This window comes from Malaclemys terrapin, chromosome 2, assembly GCF_027887155.1.
Source record: "Malaclemys terrapin pileata isolate rMalTer1 chromosome 2, rMalTer1.hap1, whole genome shotgun sequence".
NCBI classification, from domain to species: domain Eukaryota; kingdom Metazoa; phylum Chordata; order Testudines; family Emydidae; genus Malaclemys; species Malaclemys terrapin.
In genome coordinates this window covers 251,370,654-251,392,618 of record NC_071506.1, presented here as the reverse complement: position 1 = coordinate 251,392,618, position 21,965 = coordinate 251,370,654, and the positions used below count along the sequence as shown (strand labels likewise).

General features: G+C 41.5%; 1 protein-coding gene across 6 annotated transcripts in view; it reads right to left on the bottom strand.

Annotated features, from left to right (window-relative positions):
- The window catches only part of ARMC3 (armadillo repeat containing 3), a 103,417-nt gene that overhangs the window by 10,669 nt on the left and 70,783 nt on the right, over window positions 1–21,965 (bottom strand). For 2 of the 6 annotated variants that reach the window (XM_054020684.1, XM_054020686.1), the window contains exons 12-16: window positions 19,910–20,153; window positions 18,578–18,714; window positions 15,614–15,782; window positions 13,869–13,969; window positions 12,048–12,140 (exon numbers count right to left, since the gene is read on the bottom strand). In XM_054020684.1, the coding sequence (XP_053876659.1) occupies window positions 12,048–12,140; window positions 13,869–13,969; window positions 15,614–15,782; window positions 18,578–18,714; window positions 19,910–20,153 (744 nt within the window). Of the gene's footprint in view, window positions 1–5,289; window positions 5,494–8,433; window positions 8,494–9,423; window positions 9,517–12,047; window positions 12,141–13,868; window positions 13,970–15,613; window positions 15,783–18,577; window positions 18,715–19,909; window positions 20,154–21,965 lie in introns of those variants that run through there. The other 4 variants (XM_054020685.1, XM_054020681.1, XM_054020682.1 and 1 more) reach the window with 4 other exon arrangements.

Sequence of the window (21,965 nt, the reverse complement as noted above, 5' to 3'; positions counted from 1 at the left end):
GAAAATCAGCTCGCGTGCCACCTTTGGCACACATGCCATAGGTTGCTTACCCCTGGTCTAAGCTGAACCTTGTCCTTGTAGAAAACTGTATGGCAGATCTTTGACCTGTCCTCTCCTCCTTCCAAAGGTGATGGCCACTAAGAAGGCTACTTTCGGTGATTGGTGTAGAAGCAAGCAAAATGCTAAAAGTTCAAAAGGAGGGTCCAAAATGCACACAACACCAGATTCAAATCCTGAGAAAGTTTTGGGACCCTGATAAGTGGAAACAATTTATCTAGACCTTCCAAGAAAACAGCCTTACCCTTTATGCAAGGGTGAAATGCTGAGAAGGCAGATGCACTCTAATGGAGCTGTGGGATAGACCTGACTCCTTAAGGTGCAAAAGGCAGTCCAGAACTGCTTGAATTTTAGTCTGAGTTGGGAACACATTGTGGGAGGCTGTTCAGATGGCGAAATGCTTACAACTGCTCAGGTAAGTAGCTTTTGTGGGAAGGTTTTCTGCTATTAAGGAGAACATTCTGGACCGCCACTGAACATTCTGGACCTCTTTTGCATTTAACCATTGAACCGTGCTGTGAGGTGCAGCACTAGATGAGGTCTTTTGTTATCAGTAACAGCAAAAGTTTTTGAGCGGGCAATTTGTGGAGGTCTGATTATCAAATCTGTCTCGATTGGACAGGTTGGAGCTATAAGAATCATTCTGCCATGATCTTGTTTGAGCTTGATAATGACCCTGGAAATCAAGGGTACTGGTGGTATGCTTAGAGCAGGTCCATGTCCCATGGAAAATGCCTGATATTGATCTGGGACTGTGACCTGCCCTGGAACTGAATCAGGGACACTTCCTGTTCTGCCAAGTTGTGAACAGATACACCGATGAAAAGCCTCCTATGCAGAACAGCTGAGCTAGAATGTTTGTATTGAGATACCATTTGTGGTTGAATCATATGCTCAGATAAGACACCTTGAGAGTGACCGAGCTCCAAATGAACCAATTTCACAATTTGACAGCCTACTGACAGAGGATGTCTGACCTGGCACCCCGTTTGTTCACATAAAACATCACTGTCCTGTTGTTGCTAAGTATCTGGACAGTCTTGCTCTGAATGTGAGGCAAGAACCACTAACACACAGAGAATATTATGCACATCTCGAGTATGTTTATGTGTAAGCTGGCCTCGTAGGCAGTCCACAAACTGTGAGCCTGTAGGTCACCCAGATGTGCTTCCCACCCCGCGGCTGAGGCAGGTAAGGATACATGTGGATGTCTCTTTTGTGGAGGCCACCACTACTGCTATGCACTTGGTAAAAACTCTCTGTGACAATGAAGGTTTGAATGTCAGGGCAGTGAATTGATAATGATAATCTCCTACCATGAGCCTCAGAAATTTCCTGAGGCCAGGATGGATCGCCACATGGAAGCAGGCATCCTGTAAGTTAAGGACAGCATATCAGTCTCTGGATCTAAGGGAGCGATAATCATAGCCAGGGACACCATCCAGAATATTATCTTCTTGATGTATTTGGTCAGCTTCCAAAAGTCTAGGATGGGTCTGAGACCTCCTTTGGCCTTGGGTATTAGAATATAATGAGAATAATCCCCACTGCCTTGATGCAGAAAGGGAACCTTCTCTATGGCTCTCAAAGTCCACAGGGTCTGCACTTGTTGTCTTAGTACAGACTTGTGAGAGGGTTCCCTGAAGAAGGACCAGGGAGGGGCATGGGAGGAAGGGATAGAAATGCAGGGTATATTCCAATTCTACCATGCTTAGCACCCATTTGTCTGAGGTGATGGACTATCAGGCATGTGAGAATGGGATAACCTATCCCGGAAAGGCAGGAAAGAGCAAGTGAGATCCAGGTTGAGTAATATGCTATCCTCGACATATGTGTCAAATTGGCTGCTCTGAGGCCTGAGGACGTGTAGATGAAGAGACCAAGGAAGGAGAAGCCATCAGCTTTCTCCTCTGTGACCTTTGCTCCTCTTAGATTTGTCAACCTGATGGAAGGGGTAATACTGCTGTCTAGGCTGGCACCAAGGACGATAGTTTGTCCTCTTCATCACTGGAGTACAGAGGCTAAAGGGCTTCAGAACCACTCTTGCGTCCTTCAGAGTATGCAAAGCTTCATCTGTTTTAGACTAAAACAAGCATGTCCCTCAAAGGGGAGGTCTTCAATTGTCTGTTGCCCCTCCAGAAGAACCCCTGAGCATTGCAACCAGGAAGGATCATACATAGGATATATCTACATTGCAATTAAACACCCAACTCAGCTGACTCCGACTTGCGGGGCTTGGGCTATACGGCTCTAAAATTGCGGTGTAGATGTTTGGGCTCACGCTGGAGCCTGATTTATACATAGCTGAATAAACAGAGATGATGAATACATGTCTTGTCAAATTTTGTAATCATCTGGAGAATCATTTCATAGATCACATCATTAAAAGGGAGAGGTAACTAAACAAACAATTTTGCAAGACTAAGGAGGGTCTGGTACCAAGATAGCTGGCCTCAGAAACCAGCCAGGGAACTGGTAAAATACTAAAGGGTAAGCTGGGAAGATGATGAAAGCAAGCAGACTGTTCAGAGGTCAGGATTCAACCTAGTGTGGCCGTGATTACAGCCTGGACTCGTTAATATCAGTCAAACACAACATTGCAATCAATGTAACTATTGAGCCACACGTTGATATTGATATCATGTAACATACAATGCAATGTGATGTACTGGTATTATTATTATTAATAACAGTATCATCGAATATCATCATGTTTATTATGGCAGTGCCCAAGGACCAATCAAGAATAGGGCCCCATTGTGCTAGGCTCTGTACAGACACAGAGTAGCAGACAGGCCCTTCCCCAAAAGGTTTACAATCTAAATAAATAAGGGCTTGTCTTCACTTACAGCGCTACTATGCCAACGGAAAAGCTTCTTCCGTCAGTGTAGTTAATTCACCTACCCAAGAGGCAATAGCTATGAAACTCTTCCGTCACCATAGCACTGTCTACAGGGGGAATTAGGTTATATAACTATGTCATTCAGGAGGGTGGATTTTTCACACCCTTGAGCGATGTAGTTATACTGATATAGATCTGTAGAATAGACCTGGCCTAAGACACAAACAGGTTGGGGGAAGGGGTCTAACACACAAGCAGAGTGGACTATGTGATGGTGGCAAATGTCAATGTAGATGAGCGGCTACCCAGCACCCTCTGGGGGGTCTCAGGGCAGCATGCAGCCCTTCATCTCAGTTTCCTTTTTTGGACCACCCAATAAACTCCACACAGGATTTTTCCAGTCCATTTACAACAGCCATCTTTAGGTCAGATTTCTTAACTTAAAGTTCAAAACTAAACACAAAGGTCTTCCCTCCAGCCTTCAGCTGGATACAGCCCAAATTCCCCAAGTCTGGTCAGAGTCCTTACTGCCTGAGGGTATATCTACACTTAATCAGCTACAGAATCACAACCGCAGTGCTGCAGCTGTGCAGCTATAGTGCTTCTGTGTAGACACTACCTGTGTCGATGGGAGGGGTTCTCCCACCACCACAGATAATCCAACTCCCCAAGAGGCGGCAGCTGAGATAATGGAAGAATTCTTCTGTTGGCCTAGTGCTGTCTACACAATGGGGTTGGGATGGCTTAACTACGTTGCTCAGGGGTGTGGATTTTTCACATCCCTGAGAGACATAGTAGGGTCAACCTAACTTTTTAGTGTGGACCAGGCCTAAGTGTAGACATACCCAGGCCACATAGTGGGGGAGAGCAAACACCACCTGAGTCCCAGTTTTCCCAGACTGTGTGGGGGCTCCCCTGAACCATTCTGGGTCGTGGGGGCTCTACAGAGGGGTAAGATCCTGGCAGAACCTCATTTTGACATTTTCAAAATGAAAAACTCCATTTCTTTGGCTTGTGTGACGTTATTGACATAAACTGGGACCATATAGATCATCGTTGCAACCAAGGTCCTGTAGTGGCACCCAAATCTTGTATAAAGGGGGTCAAATGGGGTGTCTAGGACAAGGTTATGGTTTACTGGTTATGATTATGCTGTCTATATGTATGTATCAGTTTTGTAGTCGAAGTTATGAATATTGGCTCTATACTGTCTGTATGGCAAACTTATGCTGTGCTTCTGGGTGACATCCCAGACAAGCTGAGATTAGCTCTGCCTAGCCTGCTTGATGGCCCATTAAGGCCCATCAGCTATACAATGGACCCATTGAGAGAAGGCAGATACGCCTTGTACCTCAGCAAAGTATGCAGGGACTGGCCCATGTGACTCCAGACTCCATTTTGCGGTAATTTTCCACAGTAAGAACAAAGAGGTGATCTTAAACCTGGAAAAGACTATATAAGGCTGATGCCTGATCTCCATCTGGTCTTCAATCCTGCTTCTTACCTCTGGAGGGACTTTGCTACAAACTGAAGCTCTGAACAAAGGACTGAATGACCCATCCCAGCTGGGGATGTATTCCAGAGACTTGATTTGAACCTGCAGTTTATTCCATCGCTGCTGCAAGCCTGAACCAAGAACTGTGCCATTACTGTATGTAATTGATTCCATTTAACCAATTCTAATTCTCATCTCTATCTTTTCCCTTTTATGAATAAACCTTTAGATTTTAGATTCTAAAGGATTGGCAGTAGCGTGATTTGTGGGTAAGGTCTGACTTGTATATTGACCTGGGTCTGGGGCTTGGTCCTTTGGGATCAGGAGAACCTTTTTCTTTTACTGGGGTATTGGTTTTTATAACCATTTGTCCCCATAACGTGTGGCACTGGTGGTAATACTGGGAAACTGGAGCGTCTAAGGAGATTGCTTGTGAGACTTGCGGTTAGCCAGTGGGGTGAGACCGAAGTCTTAGTCTGGCTGGTTTGGTTTGCCTTAGAGGTGGAAAGACCCCGGCCTTGGGCTGTAACTGCCCTATTTTAGCAATTTGTCCTGAGTTGGCACTCTCAGTTGGGTTCCGCCAGAACCGCATTGTCACAGCTTGATACAACATTATATCCAGAAATTTAAGCTAATTATAGTAAAAAAAGATTAAAATAAAAAAGGGCAAAATCTAAAAGAAACATCTTGAAATCATTGACACTAAACATTTTGATTGACCCAAACTGAATTTATTTTTTTCAGATTGCTGGTTCACAAAAATTATTTGACATTTTGTCCCAATTTGGGATGGGAAAACTTTTCAAATTCTCAAACATTTTCCTGGGGTGGAAAAAGTGTTTCTCACTCAATTCTACTTATTTGTATTTTGTTTCAGACACAATACAGTACTCACAGTGCAAGTGCCACAACCTGTTCTTTGGTAGTAGTTAATGGTAGGATTATTTTGGAAGCATCAGTAATGTAATCCAGTAAAATGGAGTCAAATGGTGGCAGCCACGGTAACTTTTCAAAAATTACTTCCTGCTGGACTTTAGGCATTGTTTGCAACTCTTCTTCTTCTTTTGGTTTATCTTCTTCTTTTTTTCCTTTCCCTTTTCTTAAATAGAAAACAATGGATGTTTATTTAGAATGAGATAATCTCTCTGAGCCAAATTCCAGCTGCATGGCTCTGTGTAGGGACACAGCCGGAAACCCAATTTTGGGGGGAGGAGCCTGGGAAGTTTTCTCGTCTGATTCTGAATGCCTCCAAATCCACAAAGAGGCGATTTCACAGGACCTGTGAACACTAGTTGTGGAAGGTGTTCTGAGGAGGGGCTTAGGTACCGAGTGGCATTGTCTGCATGTCTGTGCTCACATAACCCCTGACCAGACAGCTACAATGACACCAGCATACCTCTCCCTATAAGGACTGTTTGTACTACTGGATCTGCAGTGGTAAGCACTACCAATCTGAATGTAGGCACATAATAATAAGAGGTTTCTATAACCAAGGCTGGCCTTAGGTAGGGGCGAATTGGGCGAAAGCCCAGGGTGCCGTTATAAACAGGGTACCTCTGGAGCAGGGGTGCCCCGCCTCCGGCTGGCATCTGCAGCCCTGCGTCTCTGCCCCCTGCCTTTGAGCTACCCCGGCCAACTGCTCCTGGGAGCTTCCTGTTTGCTGTATGAGAGGGAGGAGTGCTGCCCCCCGCCCATGTACCCCATGTCCGCAGAGCGGGATGTGTGTGTGAGGACAGGGCTCACCAACAGAGGGACAGAGCTGCTGGCGGCTGCTGCTATGGCTGAAGGAGCTTTCCTTCAGACTGGTGAGTGCCACTCTCTTAAAGGGGCAGCGCGCAGTCGCTCACACATTCCCCCAGCTCACACATGCTGTCTCTTTCACACTCACCCCCCAACACATACTTATATTGTTGGTGTTGTTACTTGTTGGTACTTCCTGCAATGCATATATGTTCTCTGTAATTTTATTATTTCAAAGTGCTGTTATTTTAGGTTTTTTGACCAGTTTGGGCATTTCATAATTTTATTTCTCTCTTATGCTTACATTTAATTCTTTGAGTAGTGAGTGCTCAAATGCCTAACCTGTCCTGGCTGGAGTAATTATCATTATTACTTTTATTATCATATTGGGCTTTGTCACTCATTATTTAAAGTGGTACAATCAAATAACAGTATCCTTCTAGAATGTAACTTTAGCTTGGACTAACCTTAGTAGTGCCAGTTTAAAAAACATTAGCTAAACACGTAACTTTAGACACTGGGCAGATGAAGGTTGTTTATTTTCAGATTTTATTTTTAGTTATATCTGTAAAATAACTTAAAATTTGCATGAAAATAAATGCAGTTCCAACTATGATACCAATAGCAATGATGGAGTCAAATGTTAGTGAGTCACGTTCCTGCTTGTGATCGGTAAACATAAATGACAAAACAATTAGAGAAATAAATTCCCTTTCTTAGTGAAAGAAGGAAAAAAACCTTAATCACATATGTTAAAATTATGTTTTTAGTGAAAAACAATTGACTAAAATGGAGTAGATAATGGCAGTAACGCAGATTTTATTTATTTTTATGTATCTCTAATAAAGATAGTGTACAAAGTATCAAACGTGTGTTTCTGATATCTGTGTTAAAGCTCTAGAATTGATACCTCAAATCTTGGGATTGGGAATATCTTGCTGTATTATCTCCTGATTGTTCTAAATTTACATATAAACTTTAAATGTGGCTTTAATTGGAGTTTGTATTTTTTTTCTTTCTTTATATAACAATTAGATACAGTGCTCCTGTCAGCTAATTCCTAAGTTATTATCTGCAAAAACCTTAGAGTTTTCAGGTGCCTAAGTACTCCCGGGAATCATGGTTAAACTCTCCTTTCCCTACCCCCCAGGTCAAATCTGAAATGGCGCCCTGGGTGAGCCAAGAGGGCCAGGGGCTCTGGCAAGATGCAGCCCCCATGTGACAGCGCGAAGCCTGTCTTGAGCCACATGCTGAGCATCAGGCACCACAAGCCACAACAGCAGCGCAGAAAGGTGGCAATATACCATATACCAGGCCACCCTTATTTCTGTGCTGATGCAGGTGGTGGCGTTGCCTTCAAAGCTGGGTGCCCGGCCAGCACCTGCCAGTATCAGGCTGCCCTGCCAGTGCTATGCCAGGGCTGAGCTCTAGCATCTGGCATCTCTTTCAATACAAATTAAACACTGGGGGAGGCTGCGGGGCCCAAAGGTGATGGGGAGGGGGGGAAACCCAGGGAGACCATGGGGGCCAGGAGTGATGGGGGGGGAGGAGGGCACCAAAATACAAGTTCGCCCAGGCTGCCATTTTTCCTAAGGCTGGCCCTGTCTATAACATACGTGTAAACACATTTTTGAAGCATTTTTGTAACTAAACAGAATTTGGTTCCATACAATGTTGGTAGTTTATAAACAAAACAACTCCTATGAGTCCTGTACAGTTTTCACTTGAAAGAAGTCTGTGACTTCAAACAAACAAAGAAACAAACAAACAAACAGGGAATCAACAAAATAGTTGAACAGGTAATACAAAGCAAGCTGCTACAAACCTCAACTACTATATGATATGTCGTATTAAGATTTCATAAGAAGTCAATGTATTTATTGATTATTCACTGCACATCTGCATTCTTCACTGGAGCTTATGATTTGAGAAATGCATATGATCATGAATGGCAATCACAAGATTCTAGCAAAAATGTAAACTAAACATTAGTTTAGAGCAGATAAACTTGTGAAATTTATATACTTTTTTATGTGGCAACTATAAAAATCTATATATTACTGGATATATCATCCAAACATATTTCCAAAAGTGTCACAAACACACATTTAACACCTTTACAGGCAGTATGAGCACTTTTAGACAAAACTGCACATCAGAAGCCTGCTAAATCATCAAGAGGACAATAAAATAACCTGACTTGTCAACTGTACAAAATTCCAGATTACAAAATTCCAAACTTCATACATATAGTTTCAAAAGGCACTACTAGATATTGTAGAACACTTTCTTTACTTACAAAAATACAAAAGACCCCACATCTTGTAATCATCAAGCCTTTCTTCAAAGAGTTCGAGACCTGAGAGAGACATAACTTGAACTTCCATCTCAAAGGCTAGTTCATAATTCAACTTAATCAGAAGCAAAAAACTCTGAAATCCAGCTAAACATACTAATTTTCCCTATCTCTAATAACACCAGCAAGTGAGCAATTCTGGCTTACTTTTTAAATCCCCACTACCTCAGAGACTTTTGTAGAAAAAACAGAAACAATGAAAAAAACACCAGACAATATGGACTCAGGACAGACCCTCATTATTTTATACTTTTAGAATTATTAATAAAGTTGTGAAAATTGTCAATTTTCTGTATTCTTGGGATAGAATGCACTGTACAGAATAATCAGCCAGGTACCAGTAGCCTTATTCAAGAACTCCTGTCTCCAGAAAGCTTTGAATACTTTTCTTTTGCCTTATTAAGAATTATGGTATTACCTGGTAGCCCTCCTCATAAATTTTAAGGCCAGAAGGGACCATTCTGATAATCTAGTCTGACCTTTTGTACAGCACAGACCATACATTTTCACTCAGTAGTTTCTGCATCAAGCCTATAACTTCTGGGTGAGATAGAGCATATCTTTTAGAAACACAGTCATTCAAGTGCTAGAAAATTCACCACCTCTCTAATTAAGCTGTCCCAATGGTTAATTACCCACAATGTTAAAAATGTCTGTCTTATTTTTAGTCTGGATTTGTCTAGCTTCAGCTCCCAGCCCTTGGATCTTGTTATAGCTTTGTCTGCTAGATTAAAGAGCTGTATACTAATAGATTTTTCTTCCTCATGAAAGTACAGTCACCTTTGAGCCCTACCTTGGGTTCTGCACCAAGCAGAGCTCAGCCAGACCTGAGAATCAGGTCCTTAGCTTTCAATAGTCAATACTTACTATCTGTCAATAGTTTGCATTTTAACTCTAAAATAAAATAAAAATACTTCATCCAAATTATAATACCTTGAGCCTTTCTCTCTAGTGCTGCTTTTGCTGAGCGAAGATGGAGATCGTCCAGAAGAGTCTTGTTTTTCCTCCACAGGAGATACCACTGCACTATTGAAATTACAAAGTAGTTTCCCAAATCCTCTTTACTTTGTTACAGTAAATTTCAATTTACACACACACACAAAGCAGCACATAGGCAACATTAATAATCACCGCCTCTAGCAATAAAATTCCTACATAGAGTGTAGGGGTGCCATGATTTGTGGATGATCCCCAAGAAAAAACTGGAAATATTCCTTCACAACCTCTACCCCTTTCCAATGTCTTCTCATTCCATGTATCCCTTACCAACATTTATTTCTCTCTGTTCCCACAATCCATGCAGAGCTGCAGGAAGTCACCTGTACAAAGGTGCCTCAGCTATTCTGAACCCCTGCACGTACATAGACAAGGCACCTCCCACATATCCATGAGGTATCTCAACATTAGCAGGCAAGCAGGATGCAGGTGCATCTTCCTCGTCTCTGGGAAGTAGGGAGCTTCAGCTGACAAACTGAAGCTCCTAATCCCTGAGTTGAGACTATGGTTCCTCTCTCTCCTTCCTCACAGCAAAGAGGAATCAGAAGGGATAGTTCTGTTCCTGGTCGGCATTGTAGAAACCTCTACCTTTCACCAGGGAGGGAAGGCAGCAAAGTTATTTTTCTCTCCTGCTCCATTCAAAATCAGAGTGGGGAGAGGGTCAGTAGGGAGTTGCTTCTTCTGGCTGACACAGAATCTGTGCTACACTTTTCATTTATCAGAGCTGTGTGTTCAAAGCAATATAGGTAATAGCAATGGAGCACAGAGGACAGTGTCCCTCCCCACACCAGCCTTGCAACTCCACACGGAATTGACTGGGCCCCAACCCCTGCAGGGATGGGATTTATGTAAAAGATAAAGAAAAGGAGATAGATAATTCCCTTCTCTGCCACAGATTTCTTGTGTGTCCTTTGGCAAGTCACTTAGACTCCTAAGACACTTGAGTGCTTTTTAAAAATTGTGTCCCAAGTCCCATTTTCAAAAGTAATTTATGAACAACTGAAGGTCAGTGGGTCTTGGATCCCAAGTACCTACGTCATTTAAAAAAAAATTCCCTTAGTCTCTCTGTACCTCAATCCCTTATCTAGCATAATAGCAATTCCCTACCTACCAGGGTGTTGTGAGGATAAATACATTAAAGATTATAAGGTATTCAGATACAATGGTATTGGGGGATAGATAGATAGATAGATAGATAGATAGATAGATAGATAGATAGATAGATAGATAGATAGATAGATAGATAGATAGATAGATAGATATGCAGTGTTGTAGCCGGGTTGGTCCCAGGATATTAGCAAGACAAGGTGAGTGAAGTAATATCTTTTATTGGACCAACTTCTGTTAGAGAGAGACACGCTTTCAAGATTCCACCAAGCTCTTTTTCACGTATATGCAAGACCTGAAGAAGAGCTCTGATTAATTTGAAAGTGCCTCTCTTTCTCAAACAGAAGCTGGCTCAATAAAAGGCATTATCTCACTCATCTTGTCTCTCAGCTAGACAGACAGATAGATAGATATTGCTGTAATTATGAGGTGAAATAGAAATTGGAGACAAAAACTTAAAATTACATTTAATCATTTTTATTTTCCTAAGAAACTGTCCATCACCCATTTCAACTGAAATTCTATTTTTCAATAGACAAAGTGTCTTAAAACATTCCTACATATTTAGAGATTTTTTTCCATTCCATTAAAAATAGTTTTGTTTAAAAATCAGTCAGTATGTAAGCCTTGTCTGAATTTAGATGCTTGTATGACTGATATTGCAACCACATGCTGTATCTTTGGGGAAGCAGATTGTATTAGGTTTATGAATAGTTTATGTATCAGTGTGGGCCAAGGATTGTATGCAACTCTGTGGGGTGGGGAGGGTTGCATCCAAGAACAAAGAACAGGGCGGGGGGGGGCGAGGTAATTCAGATGACTCACTCAGGTTGTAAACACCTCCAGAGAGGTACCATCCCCTGGGGAGGCTTGCATCTACTGGTTCAAACTGGGACTTCCAGAGATCAACAGACAAAGGGCTTTTGATATAAAAAAGCTGGGTTTAAACTGACTCAGGGGCTTCTTTCTGAACCAGCAAACTGACAGGAGGCCCCAACCCTTGCAGAACGATTGGAAAGACTTTGGCCTACTAGGGCCCCATAAGACTAATGGGTGATTCCTTGCACATTTAGAGGGTTTTAATCTGTTTATTGTTTTCATTACATTTTCTCTGTAAGGCTTTTACCTAAGAATAAATGTGCTTTCCTAGAAAGAGTTTTGTGGTAACTTGTAACTGCTAGAAATACACTGTTCATAGCCCTCAGAGAGAAATCAAAGCACAAGTGCTGCTGGCCATTAGGCAGATTAGCTTGCTGGGGATATCACAGTGTAAGGCAGGGAGCAGTGCAACCTTAAAACACCCTGTCAGAGGCAAGTGGGATAGGTGATGGCTGGAAACCTGAGACCTGACTGGGCACTGTCACGGTTGGAGGGATATAGGTGCAGTTACCCTGAAACTGTGACTGTTTGTACAATAACAGTGCAATGATTGTTAATTAAACCAAAGGTCATACCTTGTTCTTTCTTTACTACTTTTTCTAATAGAAGAAGAAGATGCGGTTCGCCCATAATATAGATCTTGTGATTTGTCCTCTGCACTGGGGGAACTGAAATGATACAAGGTATTTTTATACTGTTAGAATAGGCCAATAGAGTTGTTCCACCTTCAAAGCACAGCAAGTATATTTTATGAGAAATAAAATACTACTGGTTGAACCTCTCTAGTCCAGCAATATCTGTGGTCTGGCATGATTTTATGTTTTTTATGCTTTATCTACTTACTTCCTTGTGCCAATACAGTAAAATTGTGTATGAAGACAGCCGGAAAGCCTTGGCTAGGCGGCGTTGCAAGCGTTGTTCCGTTTATTCGCCTCGGTGAGATAAAAATAAAAAGAGACCCGCTCGCTACAATATTGACCTCCTGTTGTTCGGCAAATTCTGTGGTTCGGCACTGTCAGGTACAGAGGGTGCCAGACTTGAGAGGTTCAACCTGTAATTACTGATTTTGATTAATTACTAAATAGTGAAAAATCCTGTGACCCATATAAAGAAAACTGGACAGTATATTGCCTTCAGGGTGCTACCAGGGTACGGGGTCATGACAAGAAGGGCAAAGAAAGAATATTTGATAGAATTAGGGACCTGCAAAGAGCACTGGGGTTTAGGTTGTAATAGGTGATCTCAGAGATCTTTATGATATCATGTACAAGTTAAAAAAGGAAACATGATAACAGAGATCAACTTGATGACAACAGAGAGGAGGGTTTGGGATTTACAAAATATTGACAGAGCTTTCTCTAATCTGGGAGACTGTTTAGATTAAATGATTTCCAGAGTACCAATTTCCTGAGTTCAAATGTATCAGGGTTTGGTAGGTGGTCTTTAATTTAAGTAGGAAAGAGGTGGACATAAGTTTTTGACATTACTGCCCCACAAATATAGAAGGCCACCAGAGAGTATGATGGTTGGCTGTTTCTTGCTTTTGGGGATATACCGCTTTAAACCTCATGAATTTGGTTGGGGAAGAAGTTCAGCAAATTCATGGGCCTCATTGCAATTCTGAGACAGCTACTAAGCTTTGAGAGACTGGTAATCAATGCAGATGGCATGCTGTCCTAAATCCGTGGGAGACCCTCCATCGACAGTTGGAGCTAAATTGAAATTTTTTCATGGCTCACTTTTCTAAATGTAACCAACTCAACTGAACAGTTCTGTGCTGTTTAAAGAAAAATATATCAAAATTTGGAGTTTATAAAATGCAAAACCTTTGGCTCCTGAAAAAGGAAGCACAATGTTAAGGTTAACCTAGAAAGATCTCACTCACAATAGAAGGTCAAAGTTGCAGCACTGTTAGGCTATGAGAATGCAGAGGGGAAACAGGCAAGTTACACCTCTACCTCAAAATAACGCGACCCGATATAACACGAATTCGGATATAAGGCGGTAAAGCAGTGCTCCGGGGGGGCGGGGCTGCGCACTCCGGTGGATCAAAGCAAGTTAGATATAATGCGAGGTTTCAGAGTAGCAGCTGTGTTAGTCTGTATCCGTAAAAAGAACAGGAGTACTTGTGGCACCTTAGAGTCTAACAAATTTATTAGAGCATGAGCTTTCGCGGACTACATGATGCTGAAGAAGTGGGCTGTAGTCCACGAAAGCTCATGCTCTAATAAATTTGTTAGTCTCTAAGGTGCCACAAGCACTCTTGTTCTTTTTATAGATATAATGCGGTTTCACCTATAACGCGGTAAGATTTTTTGGCTCCCAAGGACAGCGTTATATCGAGGTAGAAGTGTATTTTAATTAAATGTAATCTTTCCAAAGCAAATCTGACTCACACTTCTGGTAGTTTAGCATTAACTAAAATTATAGCACGATGATCATTAAGCTCTTGTATACTCAGTTCCTCCAAAGACAAAAGTTTCACTCCAGGCTTTACCTACAGGAAAATTAGAATAAAAGAAAAGAAATTTTATTCTATTAAAGGTGAATGAAAAAGCTTATTTTGAAAAAATAAGGTTAAAAAGAATCATTTAAGATTCTGAATCTTTAACAGAATGTAGCTGAGAACTTAAAATTATAAATACATTTAAAAATAAAATACATAAAAATCAGTTGCTTCTTCACTTACCTGCCATTGAAAAGCTGCTTTACAAATAATTTCATTTGTAATTGTTGTTATACTAGTATATAATCCAAAACTACTTCAGAATAAAGACAGGTTCATACAATCCAGGGTTGGATTTTTAAAAGCATTCAAGTGATTTAGCAGCACAAACCCCATTGACTTTCAATAGGACTTGTGCTCATACTTGGGTATTTTTGAGGATCCCACCCACAGTTAAGACAGCAACAGATGACAAAGTATGGAGTGGTCCTTCTAGAAAGGCCAATTTATGGGAAAGAGGGCTGTAACAAAGCACATTTTGGTCTTTGTTATATTCACATCCTGTTAATTCCTTTTGTGAAAAAACAACATAGTTATTTAGATGGCAGATTAATATATTATACTAATAGCTGATATTATACTGGATATGGCAGTTGGGTCAAGTAATACACTATCTGTGCAGTTTCCCACATAACCAATGAATTGTTCCATGCAAATTAAGTGTAGAATAAGGGTGGTGACTGGCTGAGTTACCTCTGGTATCTCAATGGTCGAGGTCTCTTGGCAGGGCATAGATACATGCCTTACTATGGCTGAATATCTCACAGGTATAATTAGTAAAGTAAAAATGGCTGTGAACTTCAAAACTGTACAGTAGCAGACTGTGAATCACAGGCAGGGCCGACGAGAGGACGAGGGAAGCCGGTACAAATTACCCGGGCCTGGCGGTCCGGAAGGGGGCCCGGGGCCCAGCTTCCCCCCCTCTCGTTGGCCCTGTTTAGCTGGTCCGCCTTTGCTGGGGGGCCCGAAAAATTTTTTCACCGGGGCCCGAACCTGCTCTCGGCGACCCTGATCACAGGGATGACTGAACCTGGTGATATTCTGAACAAAAAGAGCTCTGAACTATGCTTGTTGTTTCCATTGCTTCACACTGACTCAGCAGACACTAGGCTTCAGAGTGACACTCAGAGGACAATCTTATTATACAGACTGTAGTGAAAAAGAGCAGGAGAGGAGCCAAGCATCTCAGGAGGGATCTGAGAAAGGAGACAGTGGTTGCAAAGCACTTATGGTCAGCGGGAAGATTCCAGATATGGGGACAGCATGAGAAAAGATGTGGGTTTATTTGCCAAAGAAGGTGATCAAAAGAGTGACAAAATGCACCAAGCAACAGAGGGTCCTGTGGCACCTTTGAGACTAACAGGACTGTTAGTCTCAAAGGTGCCACAGGACCCTCTGTTGCTTTTTACAGATTCAGACTAACACAGCTACCCCTCTGATACCTAAAATGCACCAAGTTGGCACAGCACAGTACAGGAGAAGGGAGCAAGGTGATTCAAGGGACCAGATCCTGGTCCCTGCTATGACTCCTTTGTATTCTGGAGGCATGACATGGCCATAAACCCAATACTTTGTCCAAAGGAGTGAAAAGTCAGGCCCTGCATAGACTTTTAAATAATACTTAAAGTAATTTACCTGACCATAATCATAGAACCCATCAGTAATTATGTTACTGGATGATAAGTACCCCATTTGGCTGTACTTTTGGGAAAGGTTGTTATCAAGTAGCTTGTCCAGAGCTCCTTCACTGAAGTTATTTTTGCGCCCTGTTGACAAGTTAATTTCTTCCAGGATGTCTAAAGCACTGTTCAACAAAACAGAAACAATTGTTCAATTAATGTGACTAATCCATCATTAAGTACTAATTAATTCATTACTACACAGTACAGAAATGGTACTCTGCACTGCTATTCTGGAGACACATTTATTTTCAATCCTAGCCTCCTGCCCTTTGGGCCAGCAGGAGGGTGTGAATGGGGTGCAGCATTCTGTCTCTGTAGGAAAAACATCCTTCATATTACTCACAAGCAAAAGCCATTCCTCTAGCCAGTTAAGTAGGAGCATTAAGACGAAGGGGAGTTCTAGTTAGTTCTCAGTCAGAAGGATGTTGACTGTGTCAGAGATCTTGAAGATAAGGGGAGTGTAAAAGTAGAGAAAACAGAAGGATAATCTGAACTCATATAAGAACCTGGTGAGTTAACTATGTATTACGTATATTTTATAGTACAAAATAACCAAATATACAATTCCACAGAAGAGTTACGGTTCTTCCATAAGCCTTGCAGGCTAACACAGCTAACTCAGATGCTGATGTATGGAGATTGTAGAGTCCTTGTAGAGGAAGAAAAGAGTAATTATCTTGCACGGTATTCATTTTTGTGATGTTTCAGCACAACTACATTTACTTAGGACCTGGAAGCAAAATCCAGCCTTTGTGTAATGTGTGCAAATCCATTCTTTACGGATGATTTGTGACCACTGAAATGAGATGAAAAATGGTCAGAGTGCTGATAGGGAGTCTTGTGCTGAATCTAACCAATTGTGCAATAAAGAATTTTTAAGATTTTGTGCTGTGTGAAAGAAGAGTTTCTCTGTTTCTACCACAGAGTCTGCTATGTTTTGATCAGCAGATTTTACCTGAGCGGCATACTACCTGACCAATCCAGGCTGTTTTTGCACAGCGTCTGGTACAAGTGACAACCACAGAAGAAATTTCAAGTGCCTTTGCAGAGAAAATCAAACAGATTCAGACTGAACTGCCTGCTTTTGTGGGTGCAGGATGATATCTAGTAGGTACAAACTTCTCAGATTAAATTTAGGCCAGTGATGCTCACTAAGGTACTAGAAGTAATGGGAATTCTTCAAGCCACAACCTGTGCTTCAGACCTATGTCCTTCCTGCCTGGTGAACACCAAGGAAGAACTGGATGCATTGTTGATGGAGATGATCAACGCCTCCCTTAGGAAAGGCAGGTTGCTGGCTTTTATATGGAAAGCCGTTGTCCGACCATTACTCGTTAATGGCACTTGAGCTGACAAGCTGTCCAACTACTGTCCAGTAATCTTCCATTTTTCGTTAAGATTATCATGAGGGTGATGGAAAGACAGCTTTCTAAGTAATTAGACATGTCATATTGCCCTGGCCTTTAACAATCTGTGCACAGGCTTTCAATATTGTTGACCATGAGCTGTTGTTCACTCACCTGTGAACCCTAGCAGGAGTAAACAGAGCTGCTCTTCAGTAGCTTCATTCCCACCTATCAGGGAGGTTCAAGGTGTTAACTGTGGGAAATTGTTTTTCTGCCCCAATGATTTTCTGATGGGGAATTCTTGCCTCACTTTCCTCTTCAATGTGGATATATTACGAGGTTTAAGGAGGTGTGGGCTACAGTATTGTATACTGATGACTCAGTTTAATGCACCTGATCCAAAGCCTATTTGGTCAATGGAAGTATTTTTATTGACTTCAGTGGGCTTTGGATAAGGCCTCATATGGCTATTTCATCTGACTCAGTCAGTGCTATCAACTTCCTTACCAAGCATTTGGCTGAGAATGGGATGAGGATGAGGGCTAATTGGCTGATGCTCAATCCAAGTAAGACAGAAGCAATGCTGCTGGTAATACGGGACAAGTAGTGGGAAAATATAAAAAGACAATATCTGCCCTTCATTCATTGCCAGAATTTGAAGTCTGGGATTATTGCAGCATCCCCAGCTGCTATTAGAAGAATATAAACCTGAAGTGATCAGAATAGTTTTTTTCATGTATGTCCAGTCAGGAGATTGCAACCATTTGGATGCAACCTTATTGCTGTCATCTGTACCATTGTCACCTTGAGATTAATTTATCCTGGTGCGCTCTACGTGGGGTTACACCTTAAATCAACTTGGAAACTGCAGCTCACGCTGAATGCTGTATCTCATTGGTTAGGTGGAGTTTCCCATCATGAGCACATTACAGTAGTGTTCCATGTGAGCTGCAGTGACTGCCTGTTGGTTTCTGGGTGGAGTTTTAGGGTTTGGTTTTCATAATTTTGGTTTGTAGCTGGGGTGGGTATTTTTCCCTTCCTAGGTCTGGGGAGACTGTTGCATTTATTTTGTTGGTATTTGCTTGATTGTATTTTATGTAGGACAAAGGCACTCAAAACCCTGGATAGGCACTTTTTTTGTACACATCTCAATATATAAAAATTCTGTTGACCTCAATGGGATTGCACTTCCTCACATGTGGGCTGAATTTGGCCCATAGTGCTAATCTCAATTGTATATGGCCTTTGCATGGTGGCCCCTAAGTTTTGTTGATATAAGTTCACCTTTAATGTTAAACAGAGTTTTAATAAGTTCCGTCATAGTAACAATACTGAGAATGCTTCTGTAACTTCAGGCAGGCAGGCCCCATTTCAAGCTATTTTCTTCTAGTATAGTTGACATGTAGAATCTATAACTTTCCTTCTGAAATAAATGTTATGTCGTGAAACTAATTTAGTTTAAAAAAATGCACAATTAACTTTGGTATAAAATCAAAAATATACAAACAGCAGCTTTGTTAGCATCTTCATCCAAACCATGCCCTCTACACCCTGACACTATTTCTACTCACCCTAGTCTGCAAAGTTCAACTGCTGTTAGTTCATCGCTTGCACAAACCATAACTGCCCAACAGGCATTTCTTCTGACTTCATCATTCTTAGAATGTAGCAATTTAACGAGTGGTTCAAGTCCACTTGCATTTCTTAACTAAAAACAGACACAAAAACATTTGTCATGTAGAGTTACGTTCAACCCACTGAGGAAAGTTTGTGCAAGCCCCTCTGAAACACTCAAGTCCTGAAGAGAAGCTATGCGGGTGGATGGGACTTGCAGAATGCCCAAATACAAGCTTTCTGCATTTACTGCACACTCCAAATAGAAAAAGAAGCTTAAGGGTGGGCTGGAAAAATACACATACCCATTCTATCTCCAGTCTCTTTGTCATTATACTCTAAAAATTGTACAGAATGTACATCCCAAGGTTGCCATGGAGAGTTGTACAGCATTCTCAGAGTTCTGATGCTTCCTGGCAACTAATTTACATCACAATATATATTAATTTATGTTGTCTTGTATGTATGCCATAGTCTCATTAACACCCTTTCTTCTGGGGTGCTCCAGTACATCTTCCAAATACTCATGGAAATATCAGTCATTCAAATTTTCAGGGGGAAATATGTTCTAAGTATGTAGATACAGATAAATGGATAAGCCCAGGCCCCATATTTCCTGACCTGACCAGCTGCCTTGACCCTTGAGAAGGTTTTCTATTTATGGGATGTGAATGTGCAAGAAGAGTCAAAACATAGCCATTGATAAATAAGTAGGCACAGGTTCACTTAGTGGGTCTGATTGACCAAAGGATTCATTATCTTCTCCATGAATTATGTTTACAAGAGTCATGTCCAACTCTCCTAATAGAGGGTTAATTACTGTGCCACAAGGGCCTGGAAGGTGGATAGTAAAACAACAATAGGGGAAGCTCCTGAGCTTCAAAAAGGTCCTTTTGGGGGATAAATTAATTTTAAATGTTTCTGAAAGTTGGTGGTCAAGTTTCATAGGGGGGAAAGCTCACTGAAATCATTGGAGCTTCACCGGAGATGAACTTGGTCCATTCAGGTTTATGTATATCTTCAGCAATTAAATGAAGATTACAGAGGGTCCTTTATATTTCAATTTTTCCAAGTGCTCATGCCAAACTGAACTAAGCTTCTCTGAATGAGAATTTATCTATTAAGGAGACACAAATTGATTTACTTTATATAAAATAAAGGATTTTTTCAGACACAAATATTAAATTGTGTTAGTCCCAGTGTCAGTAAAACACAAACATTAGTTTTATTTAAAAAAAGTAAATATAACAAATATCCACAGAGCAGATAAAAGGTAACGTAAGACTTACCTCAGTTCTTGCATCAGCGTCACAACCAAGTGCAGCCACAGTGAGTGCTGCTTTGCTTTGTACCAGGCTGTTGGTAGACTGTAGTGGTTCTACAATTGCATTCATAACACCATGGATGCTGAGACGTAATGGCTCCTGCATGGCCATATTTGTTAGTATTGCAGCTGCATTAGCAACAGTCCCATCTCTCTTAGCACTCAGGACATTTATTAATGGCTCGATTCCTTCAGCTTCAGCAACAGCACTAGTTAAATCGGGGTGGGGGAAATCTCTATTACTTTAAAGCCAAATATATATATTTTTTAAACTTAAGGTATTTACAAACCAAATCAATATTTTATCTCAAAAAGAACATGAATAAAATGTTAAAAAACAACAGTGATTGTTTGTACAACTCTGAATTACAGCACACCTCTATCCTGATATAACGTGACCTGATATAACACGAATTCGGATATAACGCAGTAAAACAGTGCTCCGGGAGGGTGGGGCTGCGCACTCTGGCAGATCAAAGCAAGTTTGATATAACACCGTTTCACCTATAACGCAGTAAGATTTTTTGGCTCCCGAGCACAGAGTTATATCAGGGTAGAGGTGTATATAAATGCACCTAACCTGAAAAATACTCTGATACCAGTAAAACATTTCATTCATTGGGTGGAGTTGAGGAAGGCACAGCGTGGACAGATGACAAAGAGCCAGACACTCCTGAGTTCTAATGACAGCTCAGACATGGATTCCTTCTGAGGCCTAGAGCAAAAGACTTATGGCCTGATTTTTAAAGATGCTGAACACCTGCAACTCCATTTCCAGTCAAGGAGATCTGCAGATGCTCAGCACCTCTGAAAAATCAAGTCCTTAACCCTCTAGCTCTGTAAAATGGGGATTATAGTGCATAAAGCGATAACTGATATATTTTTTTCTGGTATAATTCTCTGGATGGCATTAAGCCAATACAGCAGCCCTCTTCCATCCCCTTTCAGTGCCCAATGTATGTTGGGGGCAGGTGGGGAACGTGGTCAAAACATGCTGAGCTCCAGAAATCTCCAGCAGGTGAAAGGACCCTTGGGAGGCCATTGCAGCGGAAACATAGTTTAAAATGTAGCAGCTCAAAATTACATTGTAGGCCAACTCAATCATCGTCTGCCCCAAGGATGGGGAAACTGAGAGGGAATGGAAGAGGGCTGCTGTGCTGGCTTTATGCCACCCAGGGAATCCCTGACATTGAGACATTTTAGGGTGTAGCACACAGAAAAAATTATAACCACTGAACCATGTGCAGATTGAGAGCACTGATTGTGCTTGCTCTTACATCAATTTTACATTAATGTAACCCTGTGGATGACAATGGCATTGCTCCTGATTGATACTAGCATAAATGAAATCAGAATCAGGCACTAAGAGGGTAAAGACAGCAGAAGAATCATCCAGACTTGAAAAGTTTCTTGTTAATCATAATTCTGGAATGGAAAGAAGGTTGGAAATACTAGAAAACCAGGTGAACACTTAGAATATTAACGTATAGGATTCCTTAAATCCTAAACGGGGGAGGGATAGCTCAGTGGTTTGAGCATTGGCCTGCTAAGCCCAGGGTGGTGAGTTCAATCCTTAAGGAGGCCACTTAGGGAGATGAGGCAAAATCAGTACTTGCTCCTGCTAGTGAAGGCACAGGGCTGGACTCGATGACCTTTCAAGATCTCTTCCAGCTCTAGAAGATAGGATATCTCCATTAATTTATTTAATTTAAATAATTTTGATCCTGAAGCCCAAGTTGTAAAAGAACGCCTATCTAATCTTCTAGGAAAGCATCCCTAACCAAAGGAGCTATGCGCAAACCATGAAATAAGGACAATATAGGCAATGCCATCATTATCATCTCCCTGTCTAACATCCGGGAGAAAAAAAAATCCTGAAAGCAGCAGCTGACATTACCTATAAATGTACTAAAATCCTGATTTTTCCTGATCCGAGCCCTCAAGAGAGAAGTTGGATTGGATGGGACAGAAATGCTGTGATTCCCAGCACAGCTCTGAGTTGCTCATGTGGAAAATGTGTA